The sequence below is a fragment of the Lactuca virosa genome, chromosome 2 (genome assembly GCF_052849685.1).
Source record: "Lactuca virosa cultivar CGN04683 chromosome 2, Lactuca_virosa_CGN04683_v6, whole genome shotgun sequence".
NCBI classification, from domain to species: domain Eukaryota; kingdom Viridiplantae; phylum Streptophyta; class Magnoliopsida; order Asterales; family Asteraceae; genus Lactuca; species Lactuca virosa.
In genome coordinates, this window is record NC_136427.1 from 215,750,389 (window position 1) to 215,773,481 (window position 23,093).

The 23,093-nt window shown below is 37.3% G+C and overlaps 1 protein-coding gene and 1 non-coding gene across 2 annotated transcripts; both read right to left on the minus strand.

The window, feature by feature from the left end:
- Positions 1-8,431: 8,431 nt before the first annotated feature.
- Positions 8,432-11,131, minus strand: LOC145156785 (vicilin-like seed storage protein At2g18540). Its single transcript, XM_079076034.1, has 5 exons — positions 10,800-11,131; positions 9,842-10,032; positions 9,565-9,648; positions 9,196-9,489; positions 8,432-9,115 (listed from the first exon to the last, which is right to left on the minus strand). Exons 1-5 carry the CDS (start codon positions 11,119-11,121, stop codon positions 8,516-8,518), a joined length of 1,491 nt encoding a protein of 496 aa, XP_078932160.1. The 5' UTR covers positions 11,122-11,131; the 3' UTR covers positions 8,432-8,515.
- A 5,072-nt stretch (positions 11,132-16,203) lies between these two features.
- LOC145161776 (small nucleolar RNA R71) lies at positions 16,204-16,310 on the minus strand. The gene has a single exon (XR_013738650.1). It is a non-coding gene; the product is annotated as a small nucleolar RNA R71 (small nucleolar RNA).
- Between the last annotated feature and the right edge of the window lie 6,783 nt (positions 16,311-23,093).

Here is a 23,093-nt window from a genome sequence, read left to right on the forward strand (position 1 = left end):
TTGTCCCGTTTGTAAAGAGAGCCGATGGATCGATAAAAACACCAAGGGTAAAAAAGTAGCTCATAAGGTGTTACGGTACTTTCCTATGACCCCTAGACTACGACATTTATATTGCTTGAGGCACACTGCCAAAAATATGATTTGGCATAGTACCGGACGATTAGAAGATGGTGTGATGTGTCATCCTATTGATGAGGAACATTGGCAAGATTTTGATAAAAAATACCCCGACTTCTCGAGTAAACCCCATAACGTACGCCTAGGTCTTTCAGCTGACATTTTTAATCCATTTGGAAACATGTGTAATCCACATAGGACATGGTCGGTCATACTCACCACATACAATCTGCCACCCTGGCTTTGCATGAAAGAGTCATCATTCATGTTGACTTTGTTGATTCCCAGCCCGAAAGCACCTGGTAAGGATATGGATGTTTTCCTTAGGCCGTTGGTGGAAGAGCTTAAACGTTTGTGGAACTCAGGCGTACGTATTAAAGATGCGGCGACAAACACATTCTTCACGATGAGAGTTATGTTGTTGTGGACAATAAACGACTGGCCAGCTCGTAGTAGTCTATCAAGTTGGAGTGGGCAAGGGTATAGAGAATGGGATACTTGCAATGAAGACACTCCTTCATACCGTGCAACAAATAAAGTTGTATATATTGGTCATCGTCGTTTCCTAGATGCTAATGATCCGTTAAGAAATAGGTTGGACTTTAACGGGATGGAAGAGACAAGACCCCCTCCGAGACACTTTAGTAATGACGACATACAAGAGCAACTAGGTCGTCTACTAACTCGTAAACCGGATAAACATCCTGAGCATGGAGGTGGGGAGCCAAAGCGGCAAGATGACGAGTTGAACTAGTCGAAACAAAGCATTTTCTTCGAACTCGAGTATTGGTCTTCTCTACAACTGAAACACAACATAGATTTCATGCATGTCAGGAAAAATGTGGACGAGAGTTTGTTAGGTCCTCTTCTAATGAATGATAAAAGTAAAGACACATCAAATGCACGAGAAGACTTGAGAATTCTAAACATTTTGAGAAATGAATGGTTGCAAAAAAAGGGTGACAAGTTTCATAGATCCCATGCAAGATACTCTTTCATGAAATCTAGTCGACAACTCTTTTGTCAATTTATAAAAGATGTTAAACTGCCAGATGGGTTTGGTTCTAACATCAGTAAGAAAGTGAACGATACGAATACTAACATTATTGGGTTGAAAGCGCATGACCATCACATTATTATGCAACGTTTGATATCGATCAGAGTTAGAGGGTTGTTAGACAAAGACACTTATACACCTATTGTAGACCTTTGTACGTTTTTCAAGAAACTTTGCTCCAGAACATTGAAGGTGGAGGATATGAGGAAAGAAAAAGTAGATATTATTGCAATCTTGTGCAAGTTAGAATTGATTTATCCTCCAACGTTTTTTGACATTATGGTTCATTTACTTTTGCATTTACCTGATGAAGCGATTGCCGGAAGCCTGGTATGTATGAGATGGATGTATCCCTTCGAAAGGTATATGAAAAAACTAAAAAACTATGTCAGAAACAAGGCGAAGCCGGAAGGTTCTATAGCTGAGGGTTATGTTATTGAAGAAGCTTTATCATTTTGTTCGTTGTACCTTCGAGATGTACAGACTCAATTCAATCGCCCTGAAAGAAATGAAGATGTTGTCATTGAGAAAACAAAGTTTTGGATGTTTGAGTCTGAATGTTGATCGGCCAGCACAACTCAAATCAAAACTCTTAATTTAATGGAAATGCGTAACATGGAATGGTTTGTATTAAATAGTTGTGAAGAAGTCAGATAGTATGTTAAATAACTATTCTTATCTCTAACTTTCATCCTTATTTTTTTTTATCTTTTTACATCTATATCTTTTTGTCATCAACGTAGCAAATTCAGATCTGAACATCTCCAAAGTGATGAAAAGAGAGAATTTTCTAATTGGTTTCGTGAAAAGGTAACACAAATTAAGAAACAAATTTGTTTCATTGATCTGAAGAATACATAAATACATACTGCTTTATATTTTCTAGGTTCATCAAATGAAAACAGAAAACTCTCCAGAATTCCACAAAGAGTTGTCGGCTCTTGTAATGGTTTCGCAAATGAATACTTATACTTACACCGCATGCATAGTCAACGATGTTAGGTTTATGGTACTTAGTCATGACACAAAACGCACAACACAAAACTCTGGGGTTTTAGCGGTGGGTGATAAAGGCGAGAAATATTATGGGCATTTAGAAGAGATTATAGAGTTACGGTATACACATGATTATTTAACTGTACTATTTCGGTGCAAGTGGTTTGATACTCAAACAAGAGTTATTTATAGTGAAAATTTCACCAGTATCGACACACGAAGTGAAGCATACAAAGATGATCAACTCATATATGCTTCACAAGCCAAAAAAGTGTTCTACATTAGAGAGCCTTCTCGAACAAACCAAAACAATAACCATCAGTGTGTTGTTAAGCATGTTAATCATCGAAGTATTTGAGATCTACCATCGAACGATGATCGTGTCCATAATGACTCTGTCCAAAATGTTGACAATGGCTCACACGAAAATGTTTACAAAGTCGACGTAGTTCAAAATATCTCTTCATCCGATGCTCCACTTTTTGTCATTTTCAGCATGTACTTTCAAAACATTCCTAGAGTCGTTGTTGATGTAGAAAGTGCAACTGAAGTTCCTCTGCCAACTGGTAGAGTCAATGATGTTTCAGATTGCGAGACTGATTATGATGAGACCGATTCTGAGTATGATACCAAAGAATACATTGAAGGATATGAGGAAGATTCTGATTAGAATAGTTCTTATGTAATGTGTATTTGTAATATGAACTTTATTTGGATTCCTAGTTTAAATAGAAATGTTTATTCCTATGTAATGTGTATTTGTAATAGAAATTGTATCTGTGTTTCTTATAATTTTTCAAGAAATGATGTCGATATGGCTTTTGTTTGTGTGCACCATGGCTGCTGTTATGTGCCGTGGTGATGAGGGTGATGGAGCTGAGGACCCACCTTTCCTAGGTGGTAGAGGTACTGGTCATCATGAGTAGGACCGTAAGTCTTATTATGAATTTTTATTTACTATTTTTATTCAGTTATTATAAATTAAATACCGTTTCTAATAATTTTTAATTATATTTGTAGTTGAACAACGTAGGAAAGTCCGAGGCAAAGCCAAAAATATTAAGCTTGAAAGACCGCTCTTACAGAATAAGCGCAAACCAATTTACATGGATTATGTTAGGGATATGACATGTGATTCCGTAGAAGAGCCGAAAGACATGTTTGCACGAGAAGTTGGAAAAATAATGTGGCGGATGGTCCCTTTTGATAAATGGACTTGGAAAAAAGTTTCCCCTGCAATAAAGGATACAGTGAAACAACATTTAGGGGTAAATGTAACGCCCGGGTTTCAGGGCTAAGCATTGTTAGATGATGTAATAGTCTAGGTCAACTATTGTAACTCTTTTTGAAGTAATAAAGTTGAATTATTTAAGTATTATGTGAATTATGTGTTTTATACTTAATTATAAAGATATAATTAATAAAGAATAAAAATAAGCGTCAAAAATTAAAGTGTGAGATAAACCCGATATCTTTATATAAAGTTGTAGTGGTCGAAACAAGGATTCCGGGGATATAAAGAACGCCGAAATCCGAGTTATAACGAAGAAGTTATGACCCGTCGAAGTTTCACGACGGAACCGGTGCGACATCGGAAAGCGTAAATAGTGAATTTATGATAGAGGACTTTTTGGCCTTAGTAATCTAAACCAAAGTTGTAGTATACGTTAAACCGAGAGCGTGCATAAAAAGAACGCCCAAATCTGACTTTGTATAAGGAAGTTATGAATTTTCTAAGATTTGACTTAACAGTGCACAACCCGAAACTCGAATTTTAGATCAAACGGTTTTTGGCCTACACGACCTAAATGAGAATTGAAGATCTTATTAATAGGAACTCAACGGTAAAAAGACAGACGAAAACGGAGTCCGTATGTAGAAGTTATGAATTTTACGTGGACATTTAACAGTATAATCTCCTCGTACTGTTAAATTTAAGATCGGTCAAGAGTTAGCCGACGGAGTCAAAATGAAAGTTGTAGATCTTATTTTTACCTACGCGTGGATATAAAGAACGTCAAAAACGGAGCTCGTATGTGAAAGTTATGGATTTTAGAAGTCGGAAGTATGCTGTGCGAAAATGGGTGACGTGGCACAATCTTGGCCATTGCTTTCTCCCCAAGTCTTGCCACCAGATGGTGACATGTGGCACCAAGTTCAGCCATATTTCACCCTATAAATAGAACCTCTCCCACCCTCATTTTCTTCATACCTTTCTCATTCTTTCTTTCTCTCACTAGTTTCTCTCTCTAATCCCCCTAACCCCCCCCCCCCCCCCGGTAAAGTCTAGGTAAACCCCCTAGCACCCGAAGGAAGCCCCGAGGCTCTCGGAGTCCCGAGAAAAAGGGTCTTTCGGTTCGGAAACGCTGCTCCAAGCGAAGCCCGGTTTTCTATAAATCTCGCTGTAAGTGAGCTACGCCTACGCTATTTTTAATACAACTTTTATTTAATTATAGTAACATTATTAGGACCTTAAAATAAGTAATTGGGCTATTATTATGGGTTATATAAGTATTGTTTAACGCTTATATAATAGTAATAATAGCTAGACTATTATTTAGTCACGGTTAACGTTATACTAAACCCTAGTGGTATTGATACTAGGTTTTGTCAAGGGAAAAATTGTTTTGAGATAACGAAGCGCTGTCCGAGTACCGAGTCACCACCCTAACCGGTGAGTGCATAGTCACTTTCATCTTACACATAGATATGAAGTATTTAATATATATTACGTGCTATGTGTGCATATTGTCTGAATACTTGCTGTCTATGCTGATGAAAGATTTTTATACATGTTTGAAATGATTTAAACTGTATATGTATTTTATATCTACAAAATGTTGGGGTAAAACATGGGTAGATGTAATAGACGATGTGTGATAAAATGATGAGAGGCCTCGATGTTGTTGTTTTTTATTCTGTCATCTAGCGAAGTATGGATGACAACCATAGAGTCTTCTAGACAGTCCAGTGGAACGCTAGCAGGCTCGCAACCTGTAGGTGTTTGTGAACGATGTGTTCACCGGTGTACTCCATCCCCCTCATGGTTGCCTTTAGGACATTTATTGCTGAGGAACCCCCTTAGCAGTAGTGTCCATCCCGATGATGATCCTTAGGCTAGGTCCCTTATGATAGGTGTTTAGGGACGTAAAGTGAGGATAACAGGAACGGGTAATCGGGTTATTGTTGGTTGATGAAATTAATAAACTTATTTATTGTGGGTTGAAAACCCTATGTGCTCACCAGGCTCCCAAGCCTGACCCACTCAGTTTCTTGTATTACAGGTAGTGGTGCATGAGCATAGATATGATGTTTGGGATGAGAGATTACAGATACAGGCCTGTAGATATGAATAAATGTAGTAATGCTTATATTTTACTGTTTATGCTTTTGATCTGTATCGAACATGACATCCCGAGGTTTTTAATGAAATACATTTCTACGAAAATCCTTTGATAAATCTTTATCATATTTTATTTTGGGAACAAATTCCGCAACACTTTTATTTAAAATGTTAATATGGTTTTTAAACAAAGCATAAACAAAATCGGTATTTTCTGGCCGTGAAAATGGAGATGTCACAATAAATTATTTACATAAAAATATTTTATATGGTTAATTATGACTATTTTTTACTTGGTTAACTTTTTTTTTGTAGACAAAGTTTGATTTGGATCGGATGTACCGGGATCCAGATGTTGCTATGTTGTCAGAGAGTTTTGAAGTTGCTTTGTTAAAAGGTTATCGAGAGCGTAAAGCTGATGTAAAAGAATATTTTTTGGAAGTCGGAGGGTATGAGGATATAGTGATATACCGAGAGCATTAGCCACTCCCAGATGATATGGATGTTGATAATTGGAAGAAAACAATTGAGTATTTCCAAACAGACGAACACAAAGCTGCTTCAGAAAGGAACAAAAAAGTATGTAAAATGCAAACGACCGTTAATCGTGGGCGATCGAGCTTGTATAGAAGTACTTGCTATAAGAAGGTAACGTAAGATACATGTAATTATTTATTTAAAATATAATCTAATTTTTAATGTTAAACAGAACCTTAAGAGAGTGGAAACGTTCGCAAGGCTCATACCGACAAGGATGGTGTATTTGTTAGTGTCGAGGCGGAACAACAATACGTAAGTATTTAATTATAACTTTATCATATAATTAATTGTTAATCACTTTTGGGAAATAGAGAATCGGTTAGTGGAAGAGCTCTTAGAACAAACGCAAGGGCCAGAAGGTGAAAGAGAGTTAACACCCGCTCAAGAAAGAGCTGCTTTCGAGAAAGTATTAGGAGAATGACGTGGCCATATTAGAGGCATCTGCCGGAAACCTTCTGCTATCCCGCCGATTTCATAGCCATCGTAACCACCCCCACAACCATCACAGGTAAAAAAAGATTATTTAATTTCAATAAATGCATGTTGATTTGGTAATTTTTGTTTGTGGTGATTGTTTTCTGAAAACTTTGGTAATTGGTTTTTTGTCCCAAGTGCAATAAATAGCAATATACTTTGGTTTTTTTTGTCTTAGTTTAAAAATAGTTATGTACTTTGGCATCAATAAATGCATGTTGATTTGGTAATTGAGCTTTTGTCCAAGTGCAAGATATAACAATGCACTTATGGTATTTCTTATATTTTAAGTGCAAGAAATAGCAGTGTACTTTGGTATTTCTTGTATTTAAGGTTCTTTAGCCCAAATAGAGTAAAATTATTTAATTTCAAGTGTTTATATTTTAAGTGCAACAAATAGAAATGTACTTTGGTTTTTTGTCTCTGATAGTAATGTACTTTGGTATCATAAAATGCATGTTGATTTGGTAATTTTGGTTTGTGGTGATTATTTGCTAAAAGCTTTGGTAATTGGGTGTTTGTCCCAAGTGCAAGAAATAACAATGTACTTTTGGTATATCTTGTATTTAAGTGCAAGAAATAGTAATGTACTTTGGTAATTTTTGTTTATATTTGATAATTTAACTTATAAGTTTATATATGTTGTTATTTATTATGTAGTTGGAAAATCTTCGGACAATGCTCAACGACCCGACATGTAGGGAGGAACTTTATGCGTTTTTTCAATCAGGGAATAATCAAGGAGGAAACAATGGGAACGGAAATGATGGTTCATCGGATAATTAATTTGTGTTTTGTATGTTATACTTGTCGTCACACTTTGCTACTTGTTAGAACTGTAAAACTTTGGTTGTTTATTTTGGTATGAAATTAATTATAACAGTATTTGATATCTAATATGATATTGTTATGTAATTTTTTATGTATTTAATGTCGTTATGTATCCGTTTTTTATACCCAAAATCGTTGATTAAAAAAAAATGAAATATGTTATTACCGGCGACGCTATTACCGGCAATATTAGTATTAGCGGCGACAAGAAGTATTACCGGCGACAATTGTCTTTACCGGCGACATTTTGATCAATAGCGACAGAACAGTAGCGACGACTTGTTACCGGTGTGTCGCTGCTATTACCTTTACCGACGACTTTTTTACCCTTTACCGATGAGTTTTGTCGCTGCTAATTACCTTTTATCTTGTACCGGTGTTTAATGGTTCTTACAAGGTATATATATATATATATATATATATATATATATATATATATATATATATATAAAAGTTATAATCTTTATTAATCTATAAATTGGTCTCTCGATTATGATATATGCTTGATGTTTGACTCCTACAATTCCTGCAACTAATTCATTGTTGTAAGGTTAAATTTGTTTGGATTCGGTTTCAATAATTTGTCTTGCAACAAGTTCAAATTTTGTTGTACATACTATGGGTTGTTGATATAGTTGGATACTTAGCCTCTTGGTTATGCAAAGGTTCAATTATAATCCGTTGCCTTTTTTTTTTTTTTGGATGGAATCACATATTCCAATATATTCCTTTGTTCGTTGATGATGCTCCTCAAGTGCTCTGTGGTTACTGTTGTGTGGGTCTCCGATATTCGATGTTATTACAGGTTGTGACACCTCTAAATTGTATACTATCGGTCTTAACTTCCTAAAGTCTTAATGTCTTGGCATTGATGCGTTCATCCTGATCTTAATCCTCACTAGAGGGCTTTAGCTGTGGGTGTGTTTCGTGGTGCTTTCCAATTCTAGTGTTTTGTTATAATAAAAGATAGTTTATTATACTATAAACCATAAAACCTTCTATGTTTATTTGAGCCAATGACAAATGACATCGATATTATGGTCACAATTTAGTTGCCCAAACAGTTTGACCTCTTTTATTAGTAAACAAGTTCATTAGATGTTCATAGAAACAAACATTTCTTCCTACGTACTTTTTACCCATCCTCACATTCGCCTTCATTCAATTCCATGACCGTAGCTGCCACCTTCCCCCTCAGCCACTCTTCCCCTCCCAGCGGCCTCCTCCGCCTCTCTCTGCCTCCTTTGCCTCTCTTCCTCTTCCCGTCTGGCTACTTCTCCTTCTCTTTCTTTCTCATCATGCCTCCATCCTCCTCCACCTCTTCCACCTCCTCCCTCCCTTTCCCTACCAGCTTCTTCTTCCTCAGCACACGACGTGCATTCATAGATGGCATATTCTCTTTGAGCAGACAAAAGTTGATCAATTGTCGTGTTCCTGACATTAAAAGACTTCGTCAACACTTTTTTACCCAGCTTCCTGAGAATCGACGACTTTCCAGCTAGATATTGAGGATGATTTTTCTTTGATGTAATCGTGAACACAATGAAAACAAAGGAGTCGTTATTGAAGGATATTTGAGCCATCGGATGATATCTTGGCACCACAAACACATCACCTTCTGCAACTCTAAACTTTGAGTTCTTGCACACTTTTTGATTCTCAATGGTAGGACAAACCACTGTAATCATTCCTTGTCCATGCAACACAACAGCTACCTCATCACCATTTGGGTTCCAATGAGGTCCCATCATCACTCCCTTTTGGAACAATAACACACATAATTTAGATTATAAAAACCTTTCAACATTCTTAAAGAAACAAGTTTCCAACAACTGACCTTGGTGAGATTCACCATTACAACACCGAAATCAGTGTCTTTCAACACATCCAATTGTTTTCTGGTCACAGTTGTACTCCATCCATAGCAATTTTCAACATCATGATCCGCCTTAAGAATATTGTATGCTTTCTTATCGTTTTCAACTTCGAATAATCCATCATTCTTGGTTCCTATGAAGGCTCTGATAGCTCGAGAACCAACTTCCCACATGGATCTATTCGTTTCAGGTTGTCCTTGCACAATCAAAGATTGCTTCCCTTCTCGTAGCTCTTCTATCACTTCCTCCGGCACCTGAATTAAAGATGTTTAATGGTTTTAATGCTGTTCTTAAACACAACAGAGTGAGTGAGTGGTCAGTGAGTTTACACTTAGGGATGACTGAAGGACTTTGTCATCAAACCCTAGCAGTAGATCTTGAACACTGGCGTAAGCTTTGGCGAATTGTCCGTTCTGCATTATGATGTGTAAATATGATCAGTTAATGTCTGATTACGAAACTAATAAAACAAAGATAAATTTAAGAGATTCAGAGTGTATATATATATATATATATATATATATATATATATATATATATATATATATATATATATATATATATATATATATATATATATATATATATATAAGTTGATGTTCATACTTGTAGTTGGTAATCTGAAGCTGAAAAAATGGCATAAATTTCAAGTTTCTGGGGGTCTTGGTAGTGTATGTCGTTTTGCAAGTAAAAAACAGTTTGGGGACTCAGTCTGTAGATGTCTCCCTTCTGCAACTTTACTGTTCGGAGCTTATCGTCATCTTCCTCGACATTCATCCAGTTCAGAGTTCCACTGCCTGATCATATCAACAAAGTACTCTTTATTAATTCAAAAAGATATATGTTACCAAATATAGAAATTTATTTTAGTAAGATTTTAGTTTCGGTTTTATGTATTTCTGTATTATCAGTACTACGAGTTATGCTTTGACCAAGTGTTGTTTAAAATTATTAAATAAAAAATAAAAAATTATATCAACTATGTAGTAAACTGGGTCGTTTGTTTTAAAAAGTATATATATTATCTCATTTGTACATTTTTTTTTAAAAAATTTCGTGTTTAGGAAGAATATTTTTAGAACTTTTAGCTTTTAAAAAAAATTGTTTAAAAATTACGAGCTTAAAATTTTATTTTAGGTAAATAAGTTTATAACTTAAAAAGTAATTAAAATTGCTGTTATTTTTCTTTATAAGTTTGTAGCTTTTAATTAATTTACCTTATACTAAAGATAATTTCATATATAATTATTCAATTTTCTATTTTAAATAAAGGCCATTCTAACTTTTGGCTGAAATTTTAAATAAATTGTAATTCTTTTTCTTAAAAGATTAAACGGTTAATTTCTTTTTTTAAACAGCGAAACTAATAATTTTAACTATTCACTAAACCTTAAAGTCTTACAATATTGTTTTATGATTTTTTTTTTTGAGTCGGAGAGTTCAAATTTTAAAGTCGTGTCTATAAACACTTGTATATCAATCTTCAAAAAGTCATACACAATTGTGGATTTGAGATATATAAAGTGGTCTGGAAATTGAGTTTACGAACGCATATATATAATACCTGAATTAACATAGAAAACCATTTGTGAATAAAGATGAACAGGAAGGAATAGAGAGTTAGCGTCCATGGTAATAAAATGGAGGTGGTAGCAACCATTTTCACCATCACTAATCTTAACGCCTGAGACTTCACCAAACTCCGACGACTCTAACGGCCGCCTCTCTTCTTTCCTCACCGTAGGTCCGTCACTCACCGGCACAGTACCGCCGTGACCACCACCAGTTAAACCTGTTGCTGCAATTGCATGCGGGAAGTGGGGAATGAAAGGTACTAGAAAGTATGCAAAGATTACAAGTCGAAGTGAAAAAGAATTGTCCCTCATTTTCGTAATTGTTTTTTCTTAGAAGTGTGTTTTGTGATAATTGATAAAGCAGTTAAATAGAGTGATCAGCCTCGTGTGACGTGGCATTGGGCGTTGGACACGTCAATGGGAGGTGGTGCGAAATGGGTGCACCCTGGATTCATAGTGTTGGTCGTATTCGGGTTTTACATGCAGTGGTTCCTCGTTATAGGCATTTTCCAGCGTCTTTCTCTTTTTGGAATGAATCGTTTGAAATGATCGTATGGAATTTTGGTTATAATATATTCTGAAAAAAAAAAAAAAAAAACAACAACAAAAAAAACAAATATTTAAGAAGTGTTAACTGTTTTCTTCATAATTTGGATACACAAAATGACACTTATTTTTCTCAAAATTGAATAACAGTAATTTTATATAAATTTGTTTAACCCGTCAACATAAAATATAACAGATGTACCAAATTCTCATGCGCCAACAATCGCACTTTTAAAAAGGGAAATGCAATTTTGAATCAAACAAATTAAAATAAATTTTATAATGCTCAGATCAAAACACTGTACAAAAAGGACATCAATTTGAATTTAAGGATTCATTGAATTTAAGGAGGTATGGGTTGTCGGTCGATCTTTACTCTTTGTATTGTGGCTTTGTGTATCTCCATGAAAGACAAAAAAGACATCAATTTGAATTTAAGGATTCATTTTTTAAAAGATGTAACAATAATTAAAATAATCAACTTTAATTTTAAATGTCACCCACTAAGAGCATTAGGTATGAGCAACACCCATACTCACCATAATGTAGCCACATCACCATCTTCTTTCTACACGAGATTAGGGGATGGTGTTCCATGTTATACCGCCGTTAAGGTGATGAAAAAAAAGAAGAAACAGAGGAAGAAAGAATAAGAAGACGTCGTTGCTCTAGGTCGTCGTTACCACGAGAAGCCCCATAACGAGCACGGGGGGCGGTGTGCTTTGCGATATAACGGCGTTATGGGCCCTCCACGTAGACAATAACGTCGTGGAGGCAACCCATACCCACTGCTCTAAAAAATAATTGAATAGCTAAAATTATATATGATTCATTATCCTTAGGGTTACGTCACATAAATTCACCTCCATTACCATGGAAGCATGGAACATGCTTAAGAATTTATAAGGAAAGAATGTTATTGTATCAAAATAAAGTTTGGTCATTTAACCGATTTAGTGATTAAAGTTCCTTTTTTTTTTTTTGCAAAATTTGTCTTTAAAGTAAGAAATTATATGTCAATTACACCATTATGCATCGGACAATGGGAACAACTAGTTCCATTCCTGATGTGACATTTAAATAAATTAGAAAAAAAGGTTTTTGAAAGTCACATAAGTAATCCACCTCACATTAATTAAAAATAAAGAAGTTACTATCATCTTTGTTCTCCTCTCAATGACTAAGAACGAAACAAAAAAATCTAGTGTGTAATCTTGTTTCTCCAATCGAACTCAAGAAGCAGCCAAGCATCCAACAATGTTAAATGGAGCTAACTTCCAAGGTGTTTTTCTCTGAAATACTTTCTCATATAATCATGGTATCAAATTCACATTCACTAATCATGATTTTGCTAAAATGACAGACTTTGATTGTATCACCTTTCTCGAATGTTTCATGCAAAATAGTATAAATAAGTTATTCTAATGTGAGCCAGATAAACCCCTTTTATCTAGGATTACTCCTAATGCAAATGATGGAGACTATGTTAGTATTATTTTTATGCTTATGGAACTGATGGTATAATTTCCCCCTATGTAGACTATGCTGGTGTAGGAATAGAGGATTGGTATGGTTCTAAGATAGAAGAAGATAGTGGGGATTCATGTATTAATAATGGGGAATATGAAAAAGAAATTGATAACGTTAGAGATGTGGGGTTACAAATTTAATGAGGATATAATGAGTATGAACAGAACAAAGGGTGATGAGTTTTTTAGTCAATTATATGGTGAAGTGGAGGAGGCAAATTATAACAAAAGAGATGATGATAATAGGGGTGAAGTTATACCTATAACTCAAGGCCATTTAATTTTTAATTACTCAACGCCTTGGAAAAAGCAAAAGCCCATACCTGGTATGAGGTTCCAAGATCCAACTCAATTAAAATCTATGTTATGCAACTATGTTGTTGTTAATGGTACCAACTTTGCATTGAAAAAAAAATGATAGGAAAAGGTTATTGGTTAATTAAGTGTTGTTCAAAATTATGCAACGAACTACACGTTCTCAGCTTTTATCACCTCACTATAGTCTTCTTTCTTGACAATCTCGTACCTCATCTTACGAACATGTTCTTTGTAATGTCCCCCCTCCATGACATCATCTTTCCACTTGAAAAAACTACGCTTTGGCCCTACAGTTGACTGATAACATGTTCTTTAGATTTTGGGTTACGAATGACAAAATGTATGAAAATTTGAAATAAAGAAACAATCAAGGATGTTGTTAGAATGAATGAACCTCACTAGTGAATTTTTGCAGTTCCAAAACCTCTAATTTGGGTTATCGTAACCCTAAGATGTGCATTCAATGTTGAGATCGTTAAGAAAATGACAAGGAGGACATTCTTTTTCATCATCATTTCAAAGACAACTACAGGGGATGAAGTTTCGACTACGAGCAGATGAGGAAGACATCCTTAGGTTTTATCTATCGCAAGAAAGGATTTCAAGGAAGGAAGGCGACCTAATTTAGGGTAACCATGTTAACAAAATAGGTTTGATTGAGAGCCACATATAAGCCAACTACAACATGTAGGACATGTGAGGTGGCATATTATGGTCACGTAGGTCAAGCTAAGTGATATTGCCATATTTATATGTATATTTTAGGCATTATTTTAATACGTTTAAGCTATAACTTGGTAAAATGCAAAGATATTTGGTACTTATTGAGTTAAGTTACATTTTGCATCCAAAAAAGACATTTTTGAGGGAAAAGAACCAAAAATGAAAAAAGTTGGAAACTTGGAGGTTAAAGATAGCAGCAGCATGGAAAAAGAAGAGAATTCGTGCAGATTTGCATGCCACAACATGGCAATATAAAGGCCACGACGTGGCCTCTTGTCCTGACCTAGAAGCTTCTGATAACTTGTCGTGTACGGGATTTAAATGATGCCCACAGCGTGGCTCTTATCCCCACGCCATGGCAACCAGATTTTAGGAACTATATATATATCCGGAAATTAGGTCTAATTCTAGAATTTGGCTTGAGGATTAAGCTAAGGTTTACGACTGGAAACCCTTAGAAAACCTCCAGAAGTGAAGAATTCATTTTGCACTCAAGCTTTGAAGATAATTGAAGAAAGATCATCATTAAATCTTTCGGTTTGCTAGATTTAACCATGTCTTTTCTAGTTAACTTCGATTTATTTATTGTTTCTATTTTAGTTATGGGCTACTCACCCCATACTTCTGTTTAGTGAAGATGAACCCGGATCATATGTGTTGAATTCGATTTATGGATATTTAATGATTTTACTTGTGTTTGATAATCAAAACCCTAACATGTTGAAGTTTTATTTTTTTTATTGCTTATTAATCAAGTTCTATATGATAGAGGATCATTCTAATTTCATGAATCTGTTACCTAATTGTTTATTATCATTAAATAATTAGAACTAGTGATTAATCATATCCTAGGGTTAAGTAATTGACAGTTAATAACTTTAACTGTGTTAGAGAGCATAATTAATCATAATTTGTGCTTGGTTGCTTGACTTGATTATAGGAAAGTAACTCTTAGATTTATTATTCATAGTCCAATTCGTGGTTATATCGATTTTGTGTTTAACTTGTGCTTGATCATTGAATGGTAATTCATAAATTGGTACATCTAGGTATTTGATTGTAATAACTAGTAATGTAAAGAATTGGCACTTATTATAATCCATCAACTAGAAATCAACCATAGGAGAATGGGGAATCAGAACTAAACTAAAGTACTCTTTAAATATTGAATTAAAAGGTTGTTCTCTTGTCTTGTTAGTTTTAATAGTAATTTAGTTAATAGTAGTTTGATTTATGGTCTTCTGATCTTGCAAAATCAGTAAAAACCCTCAATTTAAGTTTGTTCTCTTAGTTTAATTAAAAGTAGTTATTTTATAAATTAAATTATGTTCCCTGTGTTTGCCACCCGAATTACCGAAGCTATTCTATAATTTGACTAGGTACACTGCCTATATGTGCATAAGTAGTTAAGTAGTTAGGTTTATAAATTTAAAATTTGATAGATATAGTTTTACAAGTCAAATTTTGGGTGTCGTTGCTGGGGAACGACGTCCTTTAGTTAAAAATCATTTTTGTGGGGTAAAAACCATAAAAAGTTATTTTTCTTACTTATTAGATATTTGAGCCTGGTCATCAGCTACGTCGTGGGCAATTTTGGCCACGTCGTGGTCACTGTGAAAACAGACTCGTTATTCATTTTTAGTTTGTTTTTAAATTTTTGTTACAATGATTTATGACCCGAGGATCCAAGACTCCAATTCTTCCACCACCCAAAAATCCAGAATCAGCTTTCCACAAGAAGAAAGGCAAGAAGGTCGACGAATCAAGTAGCACTTTCCAATCCGACAAATTCGAGCTTTTTGAAAAGACCCCAAGCAAGAAGGAAGTAGGATACAAGCCAGAAACATCTACCGAAGAAAGTTCAGGAGACGAGATAAAAAGAAAGGTCAAAGAGATGGTGGACATAGCATATATGACGATGAAGGAATATAAGAAAAGGTTGCGTAACGACAACGGACCGGGTCTTGTACCACTCGAAATTCCAGCAGCCGCAAATTTCAAACTTAAGGGGAATATTTTAGTTATGTTGAAAGACATCCCGTTCGTTGGGAAGGACCATGAAGATGCCTTCAAGCACATCGATGAATTCTTGGACATTACTAACTACTTCAATGTCCCAAATGTTAATAGAGATGCGGTTTTACTAAGGATGCTTCTAGTAATGCTTACTAGAGATGCAAAAGTTTGGTTGAATTCAATCGCACTTGGAGCTATGCGAACTTGGGACAATCTTAAGGAGGCGTTTATTGAAGAATTTAGTCCTCCTTTAAAGATCTCAAAGCTAAAGAAGAAAATTGCTAACTTCCAACAAATAATCGGTGAGTCCTTATACGAAGCTTAGGAAAGGTACAAAGAACTTCTAAGAAATTGTCGTCAACATGAATTGAACGTGAAACAATAAGTCTCTATTTTCTATGATGGGGTGAACATTACAACAAGACAACTTCTTGATTCTCAAGTGCCAATGATGAAGAAGAATCCGGCTACAATTAAAGAGTTAATTGAAGAGTTCGCAAAACACTCAAGAGAATATCATAACCTGCGAGAAGATGCTACAAGAGGTAGATGTGATGGAGGAAACAAGAAATTGGGAGCAATAATGGCTAAACTTGAGAATATGGATCGGCGAATGACGAAATTGGATCAGTCTATACATGTCATACGAGTTGGGTGTGAAAATTGCGATGGACCGCACTTGACCAAAGATTGTGATTTAGATGAGAATTGGAATCAGAATGCCCAAGTATATTATTCAAGTGGAGAAAAATATGATGAGAGTTAGAGAAAATCGAAGAAGGAGTGGTTACCTTACGAGGATTACAAGAAGCAAAAAAGAAGAGAAATATAGGCAAACCAGTCGAGGCTTCTACAAAAAAGAAAAACCACCACCCGAGAAGAATATGGAATTTGAGTCGGTGCTTAATAGGTTTATGGAAGCCTCTGAAAAAAGACATGATGCTACTGATGTTACCATGACAAATCATCAAGCTTCCATTAATAGCATTAAGACTCAACTTAGGCAATTAACAACACTTGTTAACGAGAGGTTACCTCCTATAAATCCCAATCCAAAACCATAACCTCATGTTATGGCGATATTTACTGAAGAAGATGATAGTTCTGAGCCATCTATGATGTATGATACAGACACCGAACAGCCCAATCCATATCTGGAAGAAGAGAAACCTGAAGCAGAAAAATAAAAATCATATGCACACTTGCCTAGTGCCCATAACGTGGCGCCCACAAGGCCACGACGTGGCCACTGAAGAGTGAAAAATCTTCGTTTTTAAAACCATACCAGCCTCCTCTGCCATATCCATGTAACGACCTAAAGATTGTAAGGTAAAAATTTCATTTATAATTCAACCAAACACTAATTATCTTTTAGTCAAACATCCATTATCCTTTTTCTAATTATTCAAAAGTACTTCATAAGGAAACAATTATCAAAGTACAATCCCAAAATCAATATAATGCGGAAGCATGGGTGGATGCGCTGCGATCAAGCCGGGCCCTTCCCTTTCGAACCGAAAGTACCTGAAAACATAAGCATATATCCGTAAGCACAAAGCTCAGTGAGTTCCCCAAGATACCACATACCATACATAACATTGGGCCTAGCCATCACATTCGGTCCAACCCGCATATTGGGCCCAACACACCATAATGGGCCTAGCCCTACCAAACCAATAGGACTAGCCCGATCATACAAATGTAAAAGTCACAAAGACAGTTAGCACCTATATAAAATACAATGGGCCTAGCCCTTCCTGATCCATAGGCCTAGCCCAACATACCATGCAAGAGTCACAAAGACAACTAGCATAACATATCCTAGTGACTCAACATTGGTACCTTCGACCCACGAGTATAGTGAGGAGACTCACCTCAAACTGCTAAAACACTCGAATAAATCTCTGACTGTTGGCCCGGAAGAATCCCCACGCTATCAAAATCAATAACATCCAACTACTAATAGGATTCTGACCCATAACCAATAGTCTAAACTACTTAACCCATAACCACCCAAGGCCCAAATCCTAAATGATATTCCAAAGCCCAATATGGCCCAATCTTCCAAATTAGGCCCAAAACCTATCATGGGCCTAAATCTAAAGGAGCCCAAAATCACAAACCAGATGCCCAAAATAGAAGTCTAATGGCCCACATGCCCAAACTAAGAAAACCCAAACAATGGCCCAGACCGAGAATACTAGGCCCAAACATCCATCTGTTGAGGACGCGGGGCGTACTCAGCTTGTACGCTAAGCGTACCCAGACCACCCTTTTCACTCCAATAAGCACTTAATCGGTTGAGACCTCAAGCCAAACTCTCAGATCTGATTCTAAAAGGGAACTTATCATGTAAAGTTGGCAACTTTACACTCATGCATGGCTTAAAGGGATTCAAGAGCTCAAAAACAACTTAATAAAGGTCTTAATGCTTGCATGGACCAAAATCTTCCATAAAGTTAACATTTTTATGAACATGGAGACCAAATGGAGCCAAGATCTAGCATCCATAACTTCTGGAATAGATCAAAAGCTCACCTTTAACTCAAAAGTCTCCAAAAGTGCATAAAATACAACATAAACTAGATCTAACACCAAAGACCATCAAGGTGAGAGCTTTTTACCTCAAAATGCGTGCAAATGACTAGAAGATCTTGGATCTACAAGCTCAAGCTATCCCCTCAAGTGCTCCTCTTCGTCTTCTTCTTCACAAACCACCAACAAACATTATTTCAAGCTTAAAACTCACCAAATCACTCTAGGGTTTTGATTTCAGGGTAATGGGAGATGGAGGCAAGTCTAAAATGTCCAAGAGATGATATAGTGATGCTTAAATAGGGTGCAATCCCTAAAAATTAAGGTTTTCATCTGGATGGAGTACGCCGCACGTACTCCCAATACGGCCAGCATACTACATAAAGTCATGCGATCCCTTCTGCCTAGTACGCCCAACGTACTCCCTTGTACGCCATGCGTACAAGGCTTAGCCTTTTAACCCACCAACTTCTAGAGGCCATAACTTCTTCGTTCTAAGTTCAATTTCGACAATCCTTATATCCACGGAAAGGTAACAAGAAGCTCTACACTTCTATCAAATCATACTTTCCTTAAAACTTACCTAACTAAAATCCAATATTCATAAAATCCCGAACTACCACTTTACGGTTATACCCTTGGGCTCCAAATCACAAATCGGACTCTCGGATCATCTAAATTACCTTACTCACACCCAATGGGTCTAAATCCCTCTTTACCAAAGGCCCTAAGCCTTATGATAACCGATTTTTGGGTCACAGCCCCAGATTAGGAAACGATCCGGAACGTGGTGTTACAACTCTCCCCCACTTAAATTAGATTTCGTCCTCGAAATCACTCCTTACCACCCTCCAGGGAACCAATATTTCGAACAAACCTTCTAGAGCTTAATAAATCACTGCTCCTTTAACTATCGAACCAATACGTTACTGCTATAATTCCGAAGTCCCATAACTTTCCTGACATCCACACCGAAGGAACCAATACGAAACACAATCACAGGAGCCTTTTTCTACCATCAGAACTGAAAACATCCTTTTGACCCTGAACCTTCCAACTGATATCCTGGGCATACAGATTCCCTAATCCATAACTTGCTGAGGTGAAGATCTTGCGTATATACACTAACGACTCCCAACGCGAGTCTCGACCAAAAGCCAACTCTATACATATCTCATAACCTGAGATCCCGGGATTTGTACTTGCATTTCACCCAAAATCTTCTGATTCACGAAGACCTTTCACTAAATCGGGGTATAAAAATCCCCAATACACCGCTGAGACTGCCAGTGTCACACTTGGTCCAGCCACCAGGTTCCTAAGTGTCCAGCTGATACGGCTACCCTAGCCTATGCACCACTCTTATGCCACTCATTGACCACATAGACATCCCCCTCTAACCATGATCCAATACATTGACCCAACCGGTCCCTACCGGGTCTCACCCGCATTGCCATTACCACACGGGCCTCGTCCACATGTCTCACCCAATCTATACCAACGAACGGCCCACGCCCATGAGTCCCACCCAATCGAGAGCCACCCAGGCCTAACCTTACCCCGGGCCCCAATGGTCCTCTTCCCATAATAGGGAGATATTCTCCGACCATACTGTCCGCCTTGCCTAAGGAACGAGCTGACCCTCCTCCATACCGACGACCACTCCGAAGAGGGTCTACGTCAATCTGACGAATACTAGGATCCCACCGCAGACGTACACCATTTCCACAACTGTCTATTATCTTGGTGAATGATACTTCTACCTCGTAGTCTTACAACACTTCCATTGATGCCATGGCCCCACCCATGGTCTTATCACCCATCCACTATACTGACCACAATCATCATGAGTCGATCCCGCATACGACTATACCCTAATCATGTTTCTGGGTCATGATTTAAACTCTAAAGCCTTAATCAGACTAGAACAGACAGAGAGGCCCTAACACCACCCTTGGCCTGAGTCCATCCACATACCTGCCATGCGCCACTACTAATGTGCAACGAAACCCGAATATCCTTCCTTATGCAATCCCTTAGACCAACGATTCTCCCCTACTTGGGTTTGACTTCACCCTTCCAATACACAAGATTTGATGGATTTCCAATCCATCTCGCAACCATGAGATTCCAACTGTCGACAACCTGAGCTTACAAATGTCAGCATTCCATTACTATCCAATCTCGATGATCGCACAACTCTTGAAATCTAGATAAATACTCCCCAAAATCTCAGCAAGTCCGATAACCCAAATCGCTTCCCATGATACAACACCAAATTGGCAAATCTTCACTCCATCTTCCCATCCTCAGAAGGATCTTTGCATTCTAACCATCTTCAACCCTTGTGATTATGAAACTTCCCCCTGACACTTCTAATGACCAAACGAACTCATGCGACTACTCCACAATCTTCTTGCTACCGCTCCTTCCCTAGTTAAAGTAGTGATTGGACCCAAAGGTCCTTCCATAGAAGACTTCCGATCCTACCTAAACAAATGCTGACACGGATGAACTCTGACTTCATTAAAGAACTAATCCAGCTAATCTGTCCATAGACCTTCCAAAGGATACCCCTGAATTGGGCCCCATCAAAGAACTGGAGCAACGAACGAACAAATTGAATCTCGCTCAGCAAGATACGACCCACTAATAACTCTTGGTATGCAAAACAATGGCATATAACAATTCTTGATGATATAACCCATGCAATAAAAGAGAACTAAACTAAAGATAATTCTTACCCATACCAAAATAAGATTCCAAGGCAATATAAATATTGATAATAATCATGAAGAAAGAAAAAGATAACATACCCGCAATAGCATTCAATGAAACCCTAGCCTCCCCTGACTGACACTGCAATGCGCGACTCCTCGTTGTTAGGGATCAGTCAGCCTTCTTGTGACCAACTTGGTTACAGTGAAAAAACATCGGAACCGAATCACGGGGGAAATCCCTACTAAAATGACCCATTTGACCACAACTGAAACATCCTTGGTTTGTCTCCCGACATCCTCCCTCATGGGTCCTTCCACACTTGGAACAACGGCCCCGACCCTGTTGGCCTCCCAAACGTGAGTCCTGAGTCTTGGGCCTCTTTGCCTGGCCCACTACAATCTGAATCTGCTCTGAGTTCCTCTTCCCGAGGTGCTCCAAATCAATCTCACACTCCCGGACTCTAGCAATCATATCATTCATGTATTGCACCCTGATAAACTCACAAACTCCCTGGTGTCATCCCTCAGCATGTCATGATACCTTACCTTCTTCATCTCCTCTTTTGTTGCATACTGCCGAACCAACAAAGCTCTCTCTAGGAACTTGGTTGTGATCTCTGTCATAGTCTCAGTCATTTGGCGAAGGTCCTGAAACTCCCTCGCTAACTGCTGCACCTCAGTAGCTGGTGCAAACTCGGCCCTAAGCCAAGTGACAAACTCATCCCAAGTCATCTTCTCCAGGGCTTCGCCTCCCAAAACAAATTCTACCTCTTCCCACCAACATTGGGATCTGTCTTTCAGAAGACAGGAGGCAAATCGAAAAGAAATGGAGAAAGCAAAGTCTACCTCTTTCCATCAACACTCCATTTCTCAAATCCATGGCTAAGCTTCCTAAATTTGCTAAAGATGTGATGACTAACCGAAAGAATTGGAGAAAGCATCTACCATCGTGCTAAATGAGTTGTGTTCTGCTGCAATCATTGATGGATTACCAATCAAGATGGGAGATTCAGACCGTTTAACTTTGCCTTGTGAATTTGGTAATTCCACTTCAATAAATGTTTTAGCCGATTCGGGGCAAGCATCAATCTCATGCCATACTCTTTCTATGAGAAAATCAACTTACAAAAATTACAAAACACAAGGATGACACTTCACATGGCAGCTCACTCAATCACTCACCCACGGAATTGTTGAAGATTTGTTGGTGAAAGTGAGGAAATTTATTTTTCCGGTTGACTTTGTAACATTCCAAAAGTGTGATAAAAAGTTTTCATTTTAAAATCAATAGTTTCAAACACCAAATTGTTCCAAAACTTTCACAATGTACAATATCAAAATCATCAGAGTAATAATATCCAAAATGTGCGGAAATCATGAGGGAAGGATGTTGTGCCGTCACGTCGGGCTCTTTCCCTTTGTACTGGAAGTACCTGAAACCATAAACATAAACTGTAAGCACAAAGCTTAGTGAGTTCCCCCAAAGTACCACATACCAACATACAATTGGGCCTAGCCTTGGGGTATATTCCAATCCAATAAGCAAATATATGCCCAACCCTGGGGCCTTGCCTTGGGGTATATTTCAACCCGATCATATGATAGTAGGCCCCTCCCTGGGGTTTATTTCAACCCAAACATGCCATAATGGGCCCCACCCTGGGGTATATTCCAACCTAATCACACAAACATATATGTCACAACAACAACTAGCATTCTACATAACTGAATAAAGGACCGGCATTGGTGCCTTCGACCCATGGATTCATTGAGGAGACTCAGCTCTATTTAAAGATAACTGAACCGCACACTCGAGCTACTGCTAACACGACTCCTCACACTAATCACATTCCGAAAAGATAACCCTAATTAATAATCAGGGTTGTCAACCCTTAAT

Coding starts and splice junctions, on each gene's coding strand:
- LOC145156785 (XM_079076034.1), bottom strand. CDS start 11,121: ATGAGGGACAATTCTTTTTCACTTCGACTTGTAATCTTTGCATACTTT. Junction 9,490..9,564: donor TCCTTCAGTCATCCCTAAGT/GTAAACTCACTG, acceptor TCTTTAATTCAG/GTGCCGGAGGAAGTGATAGA. Junction 9,116..9,195: donor TAATGGTGAATCTCACCAAG/GTCAGTTGTTGG, acceptor TTGTTCCAAAAG/GGAGTGATGATGGGACCTCA.